Source organism: Chelonoidis abingdonii, chromosome 4 (genome assembly GCF_003597395.2).
Source record: "Chelonoidis abingdonii isolate Lonesome George chromosome 4, CheloAbing_2.0, whole genome shotgun sequence".
Classification (NCBI taxonomy): domain Eukaryota; kingdom Metazoa; phylum Chordata; order Testudines; family Testudinidae; genus Chelonoidis; species Chelonoidis abingdonii.
This window is the reverse complement of record NC_133772.1, coordinates 124,729,022-124,747,388: the sequence shown is the minus strand read 5'-3', so window position 1 is coordinate 124,747,388 and position 18,367 is coordinate 124,729,022. Positions and strand designations below refer to the sequence as shown.

The 18,367-nt window shown below is 42.8% G+C and overlaps 1 protein-coding gene across 5 annotated transcripts in view; it reads right to left on the bottom strand.

Annotated features, from left to right (window-relative positions):
* Nucleotides 1-18,367, bottom strand: part of UNC79 (unc-79 subunit of NALCN channel complex) — a 153,237-nt gene that overhangs the window by 29,369 nt on the left and 105,501 nt on the right. For all 5 annotated transcript variants that reach the window (XM_075065657.1, XM_075065656.1, XM_032772580.2 and 2 more), the window contains 6 exons: nucleotides 16,924-17,036; nucleotides 16,748-16,833; nucleotides 15,608-15,781; nucleotides 14,207-14,275; nucleotides 13,519-13,629; nucleotides 4,992-5,096 (listed from right to left, as the gene is read on the bottom strand). In XM_075065657.1, coding sequence (XP_074921758.1) covers nucleotides 4,992-5,096; nucleotides 13,519-13,629; nucleotides 14,207-14,275; nucleotides 15,608-15,781; nucleotides 16,748-16,833; nucleotides 16,924-17,036 — 658 coding nt within the window. The remainder of the gene's footprint in view (nucleotides 1-4,991; nucleotides 5,097-13,518; nucleotides 13,630-14,206; nucleotides 14,276-15,607; nucleotides 15,782-16,747; nucleotides 16,834-16,923; nucleotides 17,037-18,367) is intronic.

Below are 18,367 nucleotides of genomic sequence, written 5' to 3'. Positions count from 1 at the left end.
CACCATGGTCATCCTGTCTGATTCCTTATCATGATTACTGGCAATCAGAAATGGCACTTCAGATAGCAGAAATAATATGCTTAATGAATTATTACTGTTAACAGAATTGATACGGGTATAATCATAGTAACAGCATGAAAGGGTGATGTATATTGACCAGGCAGGCAAAGTGGCAAAAAATGCTGTCAAACACAAGCAAGTTGGTTTAGAAATCCCCTTAAGTAAACTGAAGTTTAATAATCTAATTAAAAATGAGTTAAGAGAGGAACGGCAGGAAATATAGGAACAAGAAACAAAGGGGAAAAGATTCCATGAAATACACCCAAGAGTCAAAAATGCTGATATATTCCGAGGCCTTGAGAGAAAGAGTAAAGTGGTGCCATTTATCATTTTAACTGGCCATTGTGGCTTAAATAGTCATTTGTTTCTAACCAACAAACATAAAGATGCAAGGTCCAGGAAATAGCTGATCATCTCCTTTGGGAACACCAAGAGTTTACCATTAAAAGGGGGTATTTATGTGAAAAATTTAGAGGCCTTAAAATTTTCACTGTAATGCTTAGTAAGAGCATCAGGAAAATGGGGTCCTAGTAAAAAAAAAAGCAGCATTGCAATTCTTTAAGAATAGGGGAAAGGTGAAAAACTTTAATTCTTGAATTATCTATGGTGTCCAATGTTTGGCAGTCTTAGACTCAGCAAGTGAGTCTGCTTCACTATAAAACAGAAGAAGGGGACACGGGTGTGGATGACAGAGGCAGGTGCCAGTTACCTGGGGAAACTCAGGAGACTGGTGGGGGGAGCTAGGCAGATAAAGCCTGTGAGTGAGAGAATAAAGAAAGCTCAAAGGAAAAGCAGAGCTAGATGGGGACTGCAGAGTGAAGCTGCAGGGAGAGAGAGCCTCCTGCAATGGTCCCCAAGGAAGGGACAGTACATCAGGGAGGAGGGGAACATTTTAAAATGTTTCTTTCTGGGAACTTTGTTAGTTTAATGAAAAAAAAAAATCAGGCCCCAGATAGTGCTGCAATTAAGCAAGACTGTGCGAGTATTGTTTAAGGAGCCCCGAAACGGAAAACAAGAACAAGGCATTGCAGAGCCACACATGGCCATGAGGGGGTGCTCCATGAGACAGAGGAGTTAAAAGTGCCCCACACTACGGGTGAATGTCAGCCGTGCCCTGAGTGCAGGGGGAGCTGGCAGAGCTGCACGAGCCAAAGGGAGCATTGTAGTGTGGGGTTGGTGGTGTCTATCCCTATGCAGCACACAGCAGCTGGACAACAGTATTAGGCTGAACACCCTTTACAAAGTGCCGTAAGGAATCATTCAAACTAAGCTCTACTTGTCAATTAAATCGGCAAGGTGAAGTGTGTATTTGCTTTTTAAAATGGTGTTTATTTTGCATACTGCTGGAGAGGACAAGCAGACGCATTATAGCTGTCCCTTGCAGGGGCTGTTTGGAGGAAGAGACTCCCTGTACCTCTTCCAACCTACTCAGGACACCTGTGCCCCAGCCAGGCATAATTTGGCCAAAGTGTTATCACTCTCCTAGTAAAGCGTGAAAAAATGATTCTCATCACATTTAGCATGTATGTCATCAGTAATGCTGATGGCAGTGAGTAATCTGGAATTAATGTGGGTGTTGAATGTACATTCCAGTAATTCCTTTGTTATTCAGCCCACACTTGCTCTATCATTAAAATAAAGTGTTCCGAGCCCCCATGTTATCTTGATCCTCTGGAGTGAAGCCCAGTGTACTCTATGTATCACACACAGAGCGGTGTATAAACACGTTAATAGATGTGGGGGGGGGGGCGTTCTGCAGAAACCTTTGTGAAAATGAAAACTGTCTGTGTGTTCATTTCATGCTACCCCTGCCACAGGGTTGATTAACATAAGATAACACAATTAATATGAATTTTCTACAGACTTCTCTGCACTGAAGTGGTGAAATGAGACGTCTCCTCATTTCAAGGATATTGAAGTAAATCTAAAATTTTAATCACATTTATTAAAAATTAAAAAATGTGATGTTACTAGCAGATTACTTTCAAGGGTGTTCCTGTGAATTTAGTATATGAAGAAAGTGCTGGGTTGGCAGCAATTGTAGCAACTCGTTGGCAGCAATTGTAGTTCTATATTTACAGGTAGACGAGAGGGAGTTTTGTTTAGCAGCTGGAGCATGGGACTGAGTCAGCAGCTCTGGGTCCTCTTCCCAGCCCTTAGAAAGCACTCAGACCCTACTTGGATCAGGCACTTGAAGGTGGTTGCGCCTTACACAAGATAGGCATCCAGTTCCTAGCTGACAAGTCATTACATCATTAAACCACCAAAACGGTTATTAATTGACACCCTTTCCGGCAGTCTCAACAGAGGAACTCCAGCTTGAATCGGCTATGGAGATGAAACTATCTTGTCACCAGTCGAGGTAGCCCCAGGACTGAAGTGCATAGATACAGCAGTGTGGAAAAGTTGGAACTGCTTAGCCTGCGATGCAGTGGCAGTCAGTCTATGTCTACACTGGCACTTCTATCGGTAAAACTTGTGTTAACCAGGGATGTGAAAAAACACCCTCCTGCCCAACATAAGTTTCACCAACAAAAGTGCCAGTATGGACTGCGCCATATCGGCGGGGGAGCATCTCCTGCCAACATAGCCACTGCCGCTCATTGGGTGTAGTTTAATTATGCAGATGGGAGACCTCTCTCCCGTCAGCATAGAGCGGCTACCCAGAAGATCTTACAACAGGACAGCTGCAGCGGAACATCAGTGGAGCAGGCCCTAATCCAGAGATGGGCAAACTACAGCCTGTGGACCACATTCGGCCCGCAGGACCCTCCTGCCCAGCCCCTGAGCTCCTGCTCCGGGAGGCTCGCCCCCAGCCCCTCCCCTGCTGTTCCCCCTCCCCCACAGCCTCAGCATGCCGCCCCGCCCCACCAGCACAATCCTCTGAGCAGCTGGGCAGCACAGTTGCAGAGCCCAGCCTGACCCAGTGCTCTGTGTTGCGCGGTGGCGTGGCTGGCTCCAGCCGGACGGCATGGCTGTAGCGCCACCAACCACTGGTGCACCAAGCAGCACAGTAAGGCAGCAGGGAGCAGGTGGGGTTGGATAGACGGCAGGGGAGTTCGCAGTGGTGGTCAGGGGCGTGGATAGGGGTTGGGGTGGTCGGAGGGCAGGGAATAGGGGGTTTGAATGGGTGCAGGGGTGCCAGGGGGCAGTCAGGGAGAAGGGGTGGTTGGATGGGGCAGGCGTCCCAGTGGGGACAGTAAGGAATGAGAGGACAGGTTGGACGGGGCCGTGGGGAGCAGTCACAGATGGGGGTCCCAGGGGCGGTCAGGGGACAGGGAACGGGGGGAGGCATCAGGGGGTGAGAAGCAGGGGGTGGGGGCCAGGCCATGTCTGGCTTTTTAGGGAGGCACAGCCTCCCCTAACCAACCCTCCATACAATTTTTGAAACCTGATGCAGCACTTAGGCCAAAAAATTTGCCTGTCCTAAGCACTGAATAGTCATCAGATCGTAACTCTGATCACTACCACTCCAGGCTGGATTTGGATCAGTGTTTTGAAGAACACTAACAATTCTCTGAGCCATCCAGTCTCCTTCTTTTGAATTACTTTGTGTTTTTGGCTGACATTACCTGAAGTCCCTGTTTAAAAAGCACATTTCTGATTTTTAATTAAGGTGGATAAAATCACTTTTCCCTCACACAAAAAGAAACCTCTGTTTTTTCAATGCTGCTGTTATAATAGTTGTTTTCAGAGTTGTTCTAATGGCTCTGTAATTTAAGCTGTTGATTTTACTGTTCTGTCAATAAGCAACTGTTTATTTTCTACAACTAATACTCCAGTGTGACTCAGGAGAGGTAATATATGCGCCATGCGCCACTGGCCAGATAAAAGGGGAAACGTGATGAGCGGGACATTGTGAATGACCCGAAGAGGGCATCTACAGAGCACAACATCCTGCTATGGGCCATTTGTGTCACTTCAATCCTGACTCCTTGTCATTTTAAAGCTATTTAATGCAAACATTGGCCAGTCCATTGTACAGCAGAGGACAGCTACTGCCAGCTGGTTGTGTTCAAAACTGCTGGTCCTCAGTAGACGGTATTTGCTGGATGGCTTGTTTTTTTAGTTTGCTTCCACAGGAGTCCTTAAAATTAATTTTCAGTTCAAGTGGGATCTGAAGTAGGACACTGGATCTTTCTCACACCCTTGAACCTGAAAGAAGTCTGGATCCAGGTCTGCATTTCACAATTCAGGCTCACTTCTAATTTAGTCACATAGGTAGCTAGGATAGATGAAGAGTTCTTTGATTAAAGTTGGAGTTTTCAAAGGAGTATCTGGGAGTTAGGCACCCAACCCCCATGGACTTCCAATGATATCTGAGTGCCTAATTCCTTTAGATCACTTTGAAAATCCCAGCCTAAATCCTGTCTTGAGCCAGCAGAATAGCAAGGAGAAGAAATGTTTCCTAGGCTTGGTCTACATTACAAAGTTAGAAGAATGCTTTCAACTAGGGGAGGATCTTTAATGGCCTGGACGGACATGCTGCAGAGACAACTTTGCTGCTCCTCTAAGCAGGAACAAATTGAATCTTCGCTCATTAGTATGCCTTGCTAATCACAGTCCATCACCTGGCCAGCTGTGGAGCTATGATATGAACCCTGCAAACTGAGATTCCTTTGAGATGGGATGTGCAGGCCAGCGCATTAGCAAAAGTCCTGTGGGTCAACACCACCTTTGACAATCAGGCCACTTGTTTAGGTGCATAAATATGAATTTAGGTGTCCAAATTTAGGCATCCACGTTTTCAGATGTCATCCTTAGTTCTGAAGGCCCTGATTTGGACAAGCACATGCTTAACGTCACATACTTAGCTTTTATTTGGAATGGTGAAGGACTGAATCACTACTTCTGTGCTTTGCTGAACTGAGGTCTGAGCACTCACAATATGTAGATAGCATTAAATAGTTTTAAAGGCATATCTACTGTACCTGTACCAACAGCAGCAGGTTCGTATCTGGTAAGGGTGACTTTAACTTCAGGGCCTGCAGTAATTCTAAGATGACGCTGCGGGACAAGTAGAACTTATCCCTTTCCTAAACAGAAGAAAAAAATAAAATAAGTGAAGGTGTCTAGAAATTCACCTAAAGTGCATTGATACCAAATACTGCACCACAACACTCCCCATAGCCTCAATTTGTTTTTCATTTGTTTTTAATTGAGAACTTTAAAAAAAAAAGAGTTAAGAGAAAAGAAAGATGGAGTTGTTTACCTTTGGCCTTGCCTCCCAGAAAGCATTCAAATAACGCATCATTCATTTGTACAATACTATGGGCCAGATCCAAGGCCACTGAAGTCAATGGAAATACTCCTATTGTCTTCAGTGGATTTTGCATCAGGTCCTGTATGAGTGTTTGTATATTTTATATGTAAAGTATAGATAGATTAAATGATATATCTATGCACATATAAAGCTACATGGTTAGATCTACCTTATAAAGTCAAAAAAGAATATGGACGTCAACAGCTAGATCTGAATCAGAACAAAATTAGCACTAGACTCATGTAGCATAAGTCTTTCACTAAGCCTATCATAAAGCCTCCAAATCTGATCATGAATTTTTCTGTTGTTTTCTCCACAAAATGAGTCTCTCTGTTAAACCAGTTCAGACATCTATACTGACTTCATCAGCCAAGCAGTACTTTTCCACTTCCACAGTAAAACCCTCTTAGCTACAGCTAGTGCAACAGAAACTCATTTTAAAGCACATGAGGGAAGATTAGGAGATGGAGATTAGAAGATGTAGGCCAAGAACACAAGTTCTGGAGATGGGACAGATGATGAGATTAGCCGAAGATATTACAAATCTCAATCTGATATTTTCTGACTTTAGGAGATAGACTACCTGGAACCAATTTGTAAATTGTTATTGAAACTAGCAATTCAAGGGGGTTTGATCACTACTGTGCAATTTGAATGAGGGAGTCCTATCCCCAGCTCCACCACTGGATTCACCAGTCCTTGATGTCACTGAATCCTTGCTCCTACAAACATTTGGGGCTTATCTACACTACCAGTTAAATCAATGTAATTTACATCATGCAGGAGCGTGAAAAAGCCACCCCTTCTGAATGACACAAGTTACATCGACCTAAGCGCCGTTCACATCAGCGCTTTGTCGGTGAGAGACACCCTCTCACTGACATGGCTCTCACCCCTCACTGAGGTGTTCTAATTACACAGACATGAGTGCTCTCTCATCAACCTAGAGCATCTTCATCAGATGCGCTACAGTGGCGCAGCTGCATTGGTGCACTTGTGCTGATATAGCACAGTAGTGTAGACTAGCCCTTACACAAATGATTAATTTATGTACAAGAGTAACCCCACTGCAGTCCATAGGACTGCTCATGTTAGTAAAATTTAGCACGTGCATAAGTGTTCACTGAGTCAGGGCTTTAATCTCTCTATGGCCTCTGTAAATGGGTAAAATTAATACTTGCCTCTACCACACTTAAGTCTTGTGAGGTTTCATTAACCAGCAGCCATGCAAGGTAGTAAGTGCAACTGAGAGGGAAAACGGCTGAACGAGTTGGGGACTGGGAAGAGTCTTGGCTCCGCCCCCCCACCCCCACCCCACTCACACACACGGCAGGCTGCATAGCTCTTCCTCTTCAAACAAGCCTTTCCAGTATAGCAAGAATGACACTCACAACAGTAGAGCTGGCCAGTGGATGACAACACAGCAACTTTCAAGGTTTCAAAATCTGTTTTCATTCCTTATTGGAACAAATCCAAAACCTTTTGAACGTTTCAGTGAACAATGCCATTGTACCAAAATGTCTGTTTTTTATTAGGGAAGAGGTGCCAAAACGTCTGAGGTGTCTGTCTGTCCTGGTGGGTAGGGCGCTGGCCTTGGATACAGGAGACCCACGTTCACCTCCCTGCTCTGCCTGATTCAAAGGAGAGTTTATCATCCCAGAGCACTCTGATTCAGGAAGCTTCCCACACCAGTGCCCTAACCATCAGGCTACAGAGCACAACAGCCCTTTTCTCTTAACCCCCAAAAAACTTTCTTGTTGAAGCCAAAACATTTTGGCTTTGACAAAACAGCATATTTTGATCATATGAAATTTCACTGAAAATGTTCTGACCAGCTCTATACATTGTTACCTTAGTCTTTGCAAAAGTGGCCCCACTCCCAAACCATTATCACTAATAAAAACAATTTAAAAAGAAAAGGAAAGGAAAGAAAAACTGTAGAAAACAAATCAACTATCATCAACAAACAAAAAATACCCCAGAGTTTTTACCCTGAAAAGGGAGCAGAACAAGAGACTCCATAAACTGGATTAGGGGATTTGCTACTGCTACGGATTTTGTGTGCTAGGCATTCAGATACTACAAGTTATCATAGAATCACAGAATATCAGGGTTGGAAGGGAACTCAGGAGGTCATCTAGTCCAACCCCCTGCCCAAAGCAGGGCCAACCCCAACTAAATCATCCCAGACAGGGTTTTGTCAAGCCAGGCCTTAAAAACCTTTAAGGATGGAGATTCCACAACCTTCCTTGGTAACCCATTCCAGTGCTTCACCACCCTCCCAAGTAATGAGCAGCAGTATAAAACTCTACAATAAAAAGACAGACAAAGAGTACTTTGCTAGTCACTAACAATCATGGACTGAATAGAGACACTGGATTTATGGCTTATTACAACAAACTGTAGACCACTATTCCCCCTTTTTGTCCTAAGGGGTATTTATGGGCCACTTCACCTTAAATTGTCCCTCAGAATACGTGCTAACCACTTATGCTAAACTCTCTGTTCAATCTTGTATTTAGCTGTGACACGCAGAGTACCTTTCCCAGACCTGAAGAAGTGTTTTGTGTGGCTCGAAAGCTTCTCTCTTTCACCAACAGAAGTCGGTCCAATAAAAGATGTCACCCATCTTGCTTCTCAAAGAGCACTTCAGGCAGTGTATGCTGCTCTGGATATAGACCTGGTAAAGTGTACTCCCGCTCTCTGGAGCAGTGGGGGAACCACAGTCTCTATGAATCACAGTCTCCCTGCCAAACTATTCTAAGGAGAATATAACAAAGCGCTATCCTTTACTCAGTGCAGATTTTTATCTCATGCTCTAGTCCTCCATGTTTATAAAGCACTTTGAGATCTGTGGATGATGTGCAAATGTAACACCAACAGACCTCAGTCGTCAGGATTGAAACTGGTACCTCTGATACTTAGTGTATGAGCCTCTACTGCATGAGCGAAAAGCCACATGGCTCTTAGCCAAGGCTGTAGCAGACTCATCGATCTTTAGATGGGCTAGGTACCACTACAGGAGGTACCACACCACACCAAGCAGGCATGGGTACACAACAAGGCAAATAAACTCTGGAGAACTTCCATCACTTGAAAGTACATTTCTGAAATAAATTCCTCTGCCCATACCCAATATTAGAAAGTGAGCATAGCAGTGCAAAATAAATGTATGCCGGCTGATTTACTGATACTCTAAAGAGCTACAGTTCTTAGCTATCTGAATTAAAAACTGAATGGGCCTGATTCTGCTCTCATTTACTCCAGTTTACGTCTGGAGGCACTCCACTGAAGTCCATGGGCCAGATTCCCTTTCTCACTAAGGCCCTTTACATGACTCCGTTGGTATATATTACACAAATAACGTACACACTGCCAAGTGGAGTGAAGGGGCCATCGTGTAAAAGAGAATAAGGCCCAATGCTGTTACATAAGTGTAAAACTGGTATAAATGAGATTGGAATTCAGCCTTGTTCAACTTTGATCTATGGAAGCTCACTCCCTCAACAAAATGCAGTGGGCCTATATATGGAAAGGCCTTATATAAACCCTGCCAGCGGTACGTGTGGACAGGGTGACCTTGGAGAGTCATAGGTGTGGAAACTTTGGAGGTCTACCTAATCATTAATTCTAATGACCTTCACTCCAAAAGAAGTCCCCAGAATGTATTCAGTTCCTGAGTAGAACAATCCATAACCCACAAAACAAGCCAGGAAAGCAAACTTGATCTTTCTGTTACTTCAATGGAGTTACACCAAATCACAACACTTGAGGATCTGGCACATTATAATTTGTTCATAAAGTTTCAATAGCAAGATGATGTCACGTCAAATTCAATGCCACATTTACTTAATACGAGTCCTATAAAAGTTCATAAAACGCTAAGTTGGGGTTCAAACTTCAGTGGCTGCAAGAGATAAGAAATCCAATAAGCATCCACTTAAGACTTGAAGAGACTGAGAGGGAAATTGAAGATATTGAGATTACAATCCTCAGAGGCAAAGCTATTCGCATGAGAGTACCATAGGCATTGACAAATAAGACTAGTGACGTGGAAAATTAACTCAGATAAAAAATATGAGATTGATGTGAGTTCCAGGAAACATAAAGACAAGAGAAATTGAGATATTTCTCCCACAGAGGATTAGGAAAATGATGGATAAAAAATGCTGACCCCACTTCTACAACTTTGACCTCTAAAATGCGCACTGTGGGGGAATGCATTGCTCCTTGGAAAGGGATAAATACCAGCTCATGGCATAAGAGAGACAAGGTAAGTGAAGTGATATCTTTTATTGGACCAACTTCTGTTGGTGGGAAAGACAATCTCTGTTTAGTCCACGATTTTTAGTGTCTAGCCGAGTTATGAATTTAAGCTCCCAGGCTCATCTTTTAAGTGTTGTGCAGGTTTCCTTTGAGAATGAGGACTGACCTGTCAGATATAGAGCGATCGTTTTATGAAAAGTGTTCACCACAGATGATAGGTTGTTTTTGTCTTTTATCATTTTCCTGTGTGAGTTCATTTGAGATAAAAGCTCTTATGCTCAGAGTACCTTTCCCCGACCTGAAGAAGAGCTCGGTGTAGTTCAAAAGAAGTTGGTCCAACAAAAGATATTACCTCACTCCCTACCTTCTTTCTCTAATATACTGGGACCAACACAGCTACAACAACATTGCGTACCCCATAGCATACACATAGATTGAGTAAGCTATTGTTGCTATGGTTGGTTCCAACAGACATAACTAAGTTGTGACATGGACAAGTGAATCTGAGTATTTTATGGATTCACAAATTGTATTCTGTCCAGCATGCAGTCCTCTATGGTATTCTGTGAGATAAATTAGTCCTTTAGATACAGGGATTTCCAATATAAGAAACACAGAGGGCTGAACTGGTAAGTTTCTCCTAAGAGCAGCCATAAATTTGCTAATTCTAATGAAAACATATGGTAAAGATTCAGCAATCACAAGGATAACGTAGTGTGAAGTTCTATTAAACAAAGCATTTTCTGGGTATAAATTGCAGAGAAACATTTGCTAACGATCCCATTCTGGGTCAACAATTTGCATTAACAAATTCAAGCAGGAATTTTCACCAAGAGATATAATCCAAGCTTCCTGTTTGTAATGAAATAAGTCAATATATTCTTAGAATATGTGACTGAGAAACGTAAGGGAAAAATGCTAACCAAGATCCACACCAGAAAGAGAACTTTATTGAAATAACTGAAGTTGAGGTAGCAACAGGGTATATGTGAGGGGACCTGGCTATTTCATACATTCCAAGATTTGCTTTGGTAGCTCTGGATAATTATTTTATCATAGCCCAAACACAAAATGATTCAGGTGTGCTATATTGACAGTGCCAAGTATTATTTTCAGGTAAATATTTTCAGATAGTTTCTCATTTTAAGAAATGGTAGGAATTTATGCTATCCATACATTACAGTATCTGAATTCAGCCTCGGAACACCTCTGTGTGGTAGGGAAGTATCATTGTCTCCATTGTAAAGATTGGAAAAGCGAGTGTGATGGGGCGTCCGGCCCATACTGGCCTATAAAGGGTTAAAGGAGTCATAGGGAATCTATGTGAAAGGCAGCCAAGAGGAGATGTCCATATAAGAATAGTTGGTGGGAAGGGCAGGTTCAGTTGCTCCCTGGAACTTGAGGCTCCTACCTTGCAGGAGGAGAAAAGCTAGCACCCTGGACAGAGCAGTGCTGGGCAGGACCAGGGGAATGAGAGCCAGCGCCGGGCTGACTGCTGACATGCTGAGGCCCTGAGATGAGGGTGGAGATGGTGCTGGGGCTGCAGGGAAGTGGTCCCGGGAAGTAGGCTGAGAGGTTGGAGGGGACGCAGAGCGTGGCTGCCATCTACAGGGTCTCTGGGCTGAGATGTGGGGTAGTGAGCAGTCCTGGGTCTCCCTCTCACCCACACACATCACTGAGGAAGTGGCTGGACCGTCGGACTGCGGTACATTCCCCCAGAAGGCGGGGGGGGGGAGAGCACAGAGAGTGAGGCACAGTCAGGGGGCTGTTTCATGAACAGGACGTTGTGGTTCTGGGAGTGACATGGGTCCTGGAGCAGACATGATGGCGGCGAGACACCACCAGAATAGGCTGCACTGGCCAGCAGAGCTAATCGCATGTCAGCCAACAGGAGGCACCACAGTGGTAAGTCGCACCCCGTCACAGGGAGGCACAGAGATTTTAAGTGACTTGACTAAGAAGTCTATGGCAGATCTGGGAACCAATTCAACACTCCTGACTCTACTCCACATGACCCATCCATCTGTCATTTACAGCCCTTGGAGTAATTATTTCTAATGGCTGGACAGGATTTCCCAGATATAGGTTTTACAAAGGACGAGATCCTATCTTTTACATGATACATAAAACCAAGGTACTGTCCACTTGTTACTAGAGAGAGCAACTTTTTGCAAGAGTTTACAAAACTGTCTGACAAATTCCATCTATCCTGAAGTTCCCCCGTCACTTCAGCTGATAAAATGATTTAATTATTTTCTTGTCATTAAACTGCTCAGTGGCATTGATGTTACCTTTATTATGGATGCCGCATCCCCTTTCAACAGGCAACTGTATTCTGATGAAGGGTAATGTGATCCCTGGTGTATGTGCATAATATTGAATTGGTAAAGCATATAGTTACTTATCAAAGAAATGCTCTCTCTGGCATTAATTATTGTTATGATAACAACGACTACAAATTGTCTACTTTAAGGCTGGACAAGGCTTGTGTTTACTGCTTTAACAACTGAGTTGATGGACTTTATGGAATTCTGCTAAAAGTTTTGTCTGTTTTCTGCTGTTTGTGTATTGTGTATCCTCTTGTCAATAACTGACATAAAATGCATTTGGCTAATTATTATTTGTACTGTGACAGACCCAGACCAGTGGGGTACAGGAGTTTGGTAGAGGGCAAATATACTGGTCACTGGATGAGTAGTTTTCTGTTCCCTGAGTGACCAGAGCAGGGGCTGCACTAGAGTAATCAGGAACCTGCTAGAACCAATTAAGGCAGACAGGCCTGTTAGATCACCTGTAGCCAATCAAACGGCTAATCAGGGCACCTGGGTTTAAAAAGAAGCTCACTCCAGTCAGGTGAGGGGGAGCCAGAGAAGAGGAAGTGTGTGTGGGAGCTGGGAGCAAGAGACACAAGGAGCTGAGAGTGAGAGGCTGTGCTGCTGGAGGACTAAGGAGTACAAGTGTTATCAGACACCAGGAGGAAGGTCCTGTGGTGAGGATAAGAAGGTGTTTGGAGGAGGCATGGGGAAGTAGCCTAGGGAGTTGTAGCTGTCATGGAGCTGTTACAAGAGACACTATAGACAGCTACAATCCACAGGGTCCTGGGCTGGAACCCGGAGTAGAGGGCAGGCCCAGGTTTCCCCCAAACCTCCCAACTCCTGATCAGACACAGGAGGAATTGATCCAGACTGTGGGAAGATCACTGAGATGAGCAAATCTGCCAATAAGCGCAGTACCCACCAAGGTAGAGGAGGACTTTGTCACAGTACATATAGAGTGACTTTCATCCAAATATCTCAAAGAGTTTTCAAAGGTGGGCACCTATCATCTCCTTTTTACATGTGTAGTAACTGAAGCACAGAAAGGCTGAGTGATTCATACAAGGTCAAACAGGGGTAGAGTTGGGAATGCACCCCAGGTCTCTTGACTCCCAGTCCTCTGCTCTATCTATCAGTCCACACTGCTTCCCTATGAACTTTACTGTCAAGACATGCTACCAACCATAGGAAAATTTCAAAATATTTTGATTTTTTGACTGCCAGAGATATGTGGTTGAACACACATGCTAGGGGATGTTTGACAGGATTTACATTTTCTTACACATTTTTAAATCATGCCCAAATCTCAGACATGAACTATACAGGAATGAATTTTCAAAAGGCATAAAAGGTGTATCTTGATGATCCTGTACTCACAACCTCTACAGGAAGTTTCCTTTATTTGTGCCTGTACCAGAAAAACGAAAGTCAATATTATCAATAGGCACTGCAACAACCAAACTACTGATTAGTCAAGCTCTATTAAAACTGCTGACATGACAGAGACTTGACACTGATTTCAGCTTTTACCTATGTGTTTCCCACTTAAGGAACTAATAATTTTTCTTCTCTGTTTTCAGTTGTCCCTAATGGAAAATATCAGCTCATTGTTACCTTAGTGAAGGCTCGGTAGCATAAGCCGCACAGTTCTACCAGGTAGGCCAGAGTGAAGACAGCATTCTGAATGACAAAACTTAATAATTTTGAAAATGGCTCAAGAAGACTCTGCAATGAAATATGATTTTACGGAAATCAATAGCTGAATCATTCAGCAAAATAAATTACATTCAAGTTCTGAAAAGCTTTAATGGAACAGAACCTTTATTTTTAACTCAAAGGATAAGTTGCTGTGGTATACCCCATTTCAGACAAAAGGTTGTTCTGACATATGTTTTCATGTTTATAAAACAAATTAGAAGCAAAGGAATAGAAAACAGAGTTTCACCTTTAATCCAGTGCTTACTTGATACCAGTGCTTACTGGTAGTGCTTACAAAAACTAAACTTCCATTGACCTCAACAGGAATTGCACTAGTAAGTGGACTGCAGGATCAGACTCTGGGGAAGTTTATCATTACAGTTGTTTTAGAAAAACATCAAACCTTTAGGAAGCTATACATTCGCACGCAGACATTCATGTAACCTAGATTCTGAAGCTCCTGTCATTCACTATAGAATACTAAACTGCAAATTTTCATGCTCACATATAATACTTCCCTAGCGAGGGGATAAGGAACAAATTTGTAATACGGTGAAGGATGGAGAACTATGTTGCAGAAGAGTTGTGTATTTCTGGAACTTACCCGGGTGGCACTAGTGGCAGGTATCTTCAACAGGCAAATCATTATTCTTAAACTGGAATCTAAAGAACACTGTGGAAAGAGAAAAGTTAGTGTCTTCCTCTGCACACCTCTTGTTTTTAAATGGTGTCAGATGTAAACATGCAATAGGTGAATTAAAAAAGCCATCATTTCTAAATTATCTTTAGCAGGATGCTACCAATATAAATATCATAGACTGCATTGTCCTCTCCAGCAGTAAAGCCTACGGAGAAGGAAATCTCCAAGAAGGCTTGGCTTGTCGTGGTCACTCCAAATTGCTGTCAAAGATGCTGCTGTTACCCTCTGTAGAACAGAAAATGCCCAACTTTTCTAGTCCAACAGAATTTGGTTAGTATGGGAACATGTTCCTGGCAGATTAACAGGAGCCTAGTGTCCTATGTTTCTGTAGCTGATCTGGGCCCCAATATCTCTCTCTGCTCTTCTTCAGCTCTGTGTAGCTCGAAAGCTTGCCTCTCTCACCAACAGAACTTGGTCCAATACAAGATATTACCTCACCCACCCTGTTTCTCTAAAATCTTGGAACCAACATGGCTACAACAATGGAAGATATATTGAATGGTGTTTTACTGCCCAAGTGGTGTTTTTCGATGGGACCACTCATGGAGCAACTTGTTATTCAGTATAAGTAAATGGATCAGAATCTGGCCCTTAAACGCTGATACAAAACCTATGGAAGTCAATGGAGAGAGTTGCACTGACTTCAGTGGACTCTGAATGAGGCCTTTGGAACTTTGTTAACTGGAAAATAAGGCATCTGTGCAGTCCTCATAAGTGTTCACAGCTCAGAACCCAGTGCCGCTGAACTTGGCCTCTACAATTATATCCTGATTAGGTTCCTCTGATGAGATGATAACCTGATCAGTCAAGCAGGATGTGTTCATCTTCTGCTGTCTGAAGGCCTCTCTGCCTGACTGGCTATTATGTATTCATTAATTTTAAGGAATTATTTAGAGGTAGCTTTCTTCCTATGGGATTGAATTCTTCTTATGGTGGTAACAGATGAGAATGAACTTTTTATTGCCAAGAATGTTGATTATCACTAATTTATTGTCCTAATCTGACAAAGAGAGGACATGGAAGGTGAGGAGGATAAAAATATTCTCACCCCAGCCATAGTTATGGTGGCTACTAAATGGAGGGTAGAGACAGAGGGACAGATCAGGCACTCTAGTGCAACCTGATCTACTGGAAATGTTTGGTAATTTACAACAAAATATCACACACTATGCTCTGTTTGTATACAATTTTCAAATAGTTTGCACACGCCTTAGCCAATAGTAGCACAGCCCTTGTGTCAGATGTTTTGGTTGATCACTTACAAATTACCCTTATAAATAAAAAACTTTATTACATACATCATACCTTAAGTGGCAAAACACAAGGCAGTTTGGTAAAGAAAGTCTGAAACTGGTTACTAATAGTGGTCCAGAGGTTACTAGGAGAATCCATTGGCAAAGCTTCCATAAATGTAGCAATGTTTTCCAAACAACGTAGCATTGCACCCCCTGCTGGCAAGTTCTTTTTGTTGTTTAAACCCTAGAAAATAACATGCAGAATTTGAAAACAAATTAAATATCAGAAAATTACCATCTAAACAATATTTTTAAAACACACTTACAATCACTAAGGTCAGACTAACAGTGCAATTTCCATCTTCTCCCACAAATAATTTAAAGTGCATTGCTTCTCTACAGCATCTACCTCTGATAAAATATGAGGCAGACCATCAACAGCGACAGTGGTCAGGAAAAGATTAGAGCAGCATATATTTTCAGAATCAGCTTTAGGCAACTGAAAGACATCCAATAAGAACCAGCCACTAGCACTTCCCAGCAGACCATGTGTGACAAATTGTCTTGTACATACCTATCATTTTCCTATATTGGAAGGAATGCCAGACTTGTGCAAATGTTTATCAGACTACAGTTGTTTTGGTCTCTAGTGGGTGAGCTGAAAATATGTAAGCACTGCTAAAGTATCATCAAAAGCTTTGCTTATAGGGCTACTACTGAAAGAAAAAGAAGCAATCCCCAGGTTCCTGTTAGTGCTGAAAAGTATGTTAGGAAGTGAGACTTGAGGTAGAGACAAGCTAAGTTGGGAGGAGAAGCAGAAAGGAACAAGCAGAGGGAGTAGACTTTAACTTTGAGGGATTCCACAGAGGAGGATTGCAGAGCGGGAACTGCCATTAGATACAGAGGACAAATGGTTTTACAGGCAGCAACTGCACTATGACAAGAACCATGAACAGAAATGGAGACAGTGCAGGAAAATGAAATGGTCTGATGCATCAAGAAGGAAGAACCCAATAGCTGGCAGGAGAAGTGAGAGCAAGACTGACTGAAAATGGTGGAGGATATTATGGCTTGATTCTGTTTCCATGTAAGTCAATGCAAAAATTCTCATTGCTTTTAATAGTGTAGGATCCAGCTCTTAGTATGTTAGAGGAGGATGGAAAGATATACTTGGTAGTACCTAATACAGTCAGCCTTATTGTGAACATACCTCTAATAGTTGGCTCAGTGCAGCTATGGAGCTCAGCTCACTGAAGTCCATAAGAGATGTAGCCAGGGTCCGTAAAAAACTTCCATCTGGAAATCAGAACCACATCTTTTTGATAAGTGCTGAAATGCTTGAGATGATTGATGGTGGAAGAAATGCACTCAGGCATTGCACATTACCTTTGATATTGCTCTGGAACAGCTGCGGAAATATACCATTGGGAGCCAGCTGATGGAAAATGCAACGGAGAAATTGCTTAGCCACACCGGCAGCATTACCAGGGATCATCATGCTGCAATGAAGGAAAAAAGAGGGAAAAATTCCATAGTAGATGAAAAATATTTCCGAAAGCTGAAAATTGGAGAAGGTAAAGAAGATCCTATTATTTCTAGTAACAGATAAAGACAAATTCAGTTATGAATACAAGAAGATGGTGATAATAATAACTCCTAGCTCTTATAAAGCACTTTTCATTAGTACACCACAAAGGAGGCCAGGATCATTATCCTCATTTTACAGATAGGGAAACTGAGGCATAAGGAGGTAAAGTGACTTGCCAAGATCACCCAGCAGGCTAGTGGCAGAGCTAGGAATAGAACATAGGCCTTCTGAGTACTCCTGAGTGCTCTAGAAAAGGTCCTGATCCAGAAAACCATGTAATCACAGGCTTCACTTGCATGACTTCAGCAGGATTATTCACATGGTTTAAGTTAAGCAAGTGTTGAAGTGCCGTGGCTTGATTCTGGCCTCAATAGTTAGTTTAAATTTTTCTCATTCTCTACATAGTGTCAGGAATGTTTTTGCCATTGAGTATTCAGCATTTGAAGCCCAATCCTGCTATCATTGAAGTCAATGGCAAAACTCTCAGTGATTTCAGGGATGCAGAATCAGATTCCTGGAGAACTTCCACATTTGCATGCAAGCTCCCATAAAGCTCATTCATTTACTCCTCTCTAGCACCTCCCAGCCAAAGATTTCAAAGCACTTTCCAATCATTAATGAATTAAGCAGCACAATCTTTTTACAATTTCCAAAAATGAAGGCAGCCCATGTGATGTCCCCATAGGAAGACAGTGGTCTATTTGCATGATGGGACATCACCTGTAGGTGTTCTCCACAATTATGGATGACTGACTTATGCTATGTCTACACTACTGCGGTAAGTTGACCTACGTTACCCAACTCCAGCTACGTGAGTAATGTAGCTGGAGTTGATGTAGCTTATGTTGACTTACTGCGGTGTCTACACAGCGCTAAGTCAATGGGACACACTCTGCGGTCAATTTGGTGGGTCTTCGACCCCTGGCGCATCGATCGACAGAGCAGTGGTAGTGCAGATATAGCCTTAGTTAAATGCATACAGATGGAAACCCTTTCCAGGGCCATACATTTTATTCACCAGCATAATGGGAAAACCACACATACAGTGAGCCATGGGAATGAGCTACAAAGGCGTGGAGTGAAATCCAGCATCCATAAAATCAACCGGAGTTTTGTCACTGACTTTACGGGGCCCTCGATTTTATCCCTGATCCAGTATGAATTTTTCCAAAGTTCAAGGAGGTTTGGATCTGGGCTTTTTGGTCCAGGCCCATCACTAGAAAACATGAGATATTTGTACCT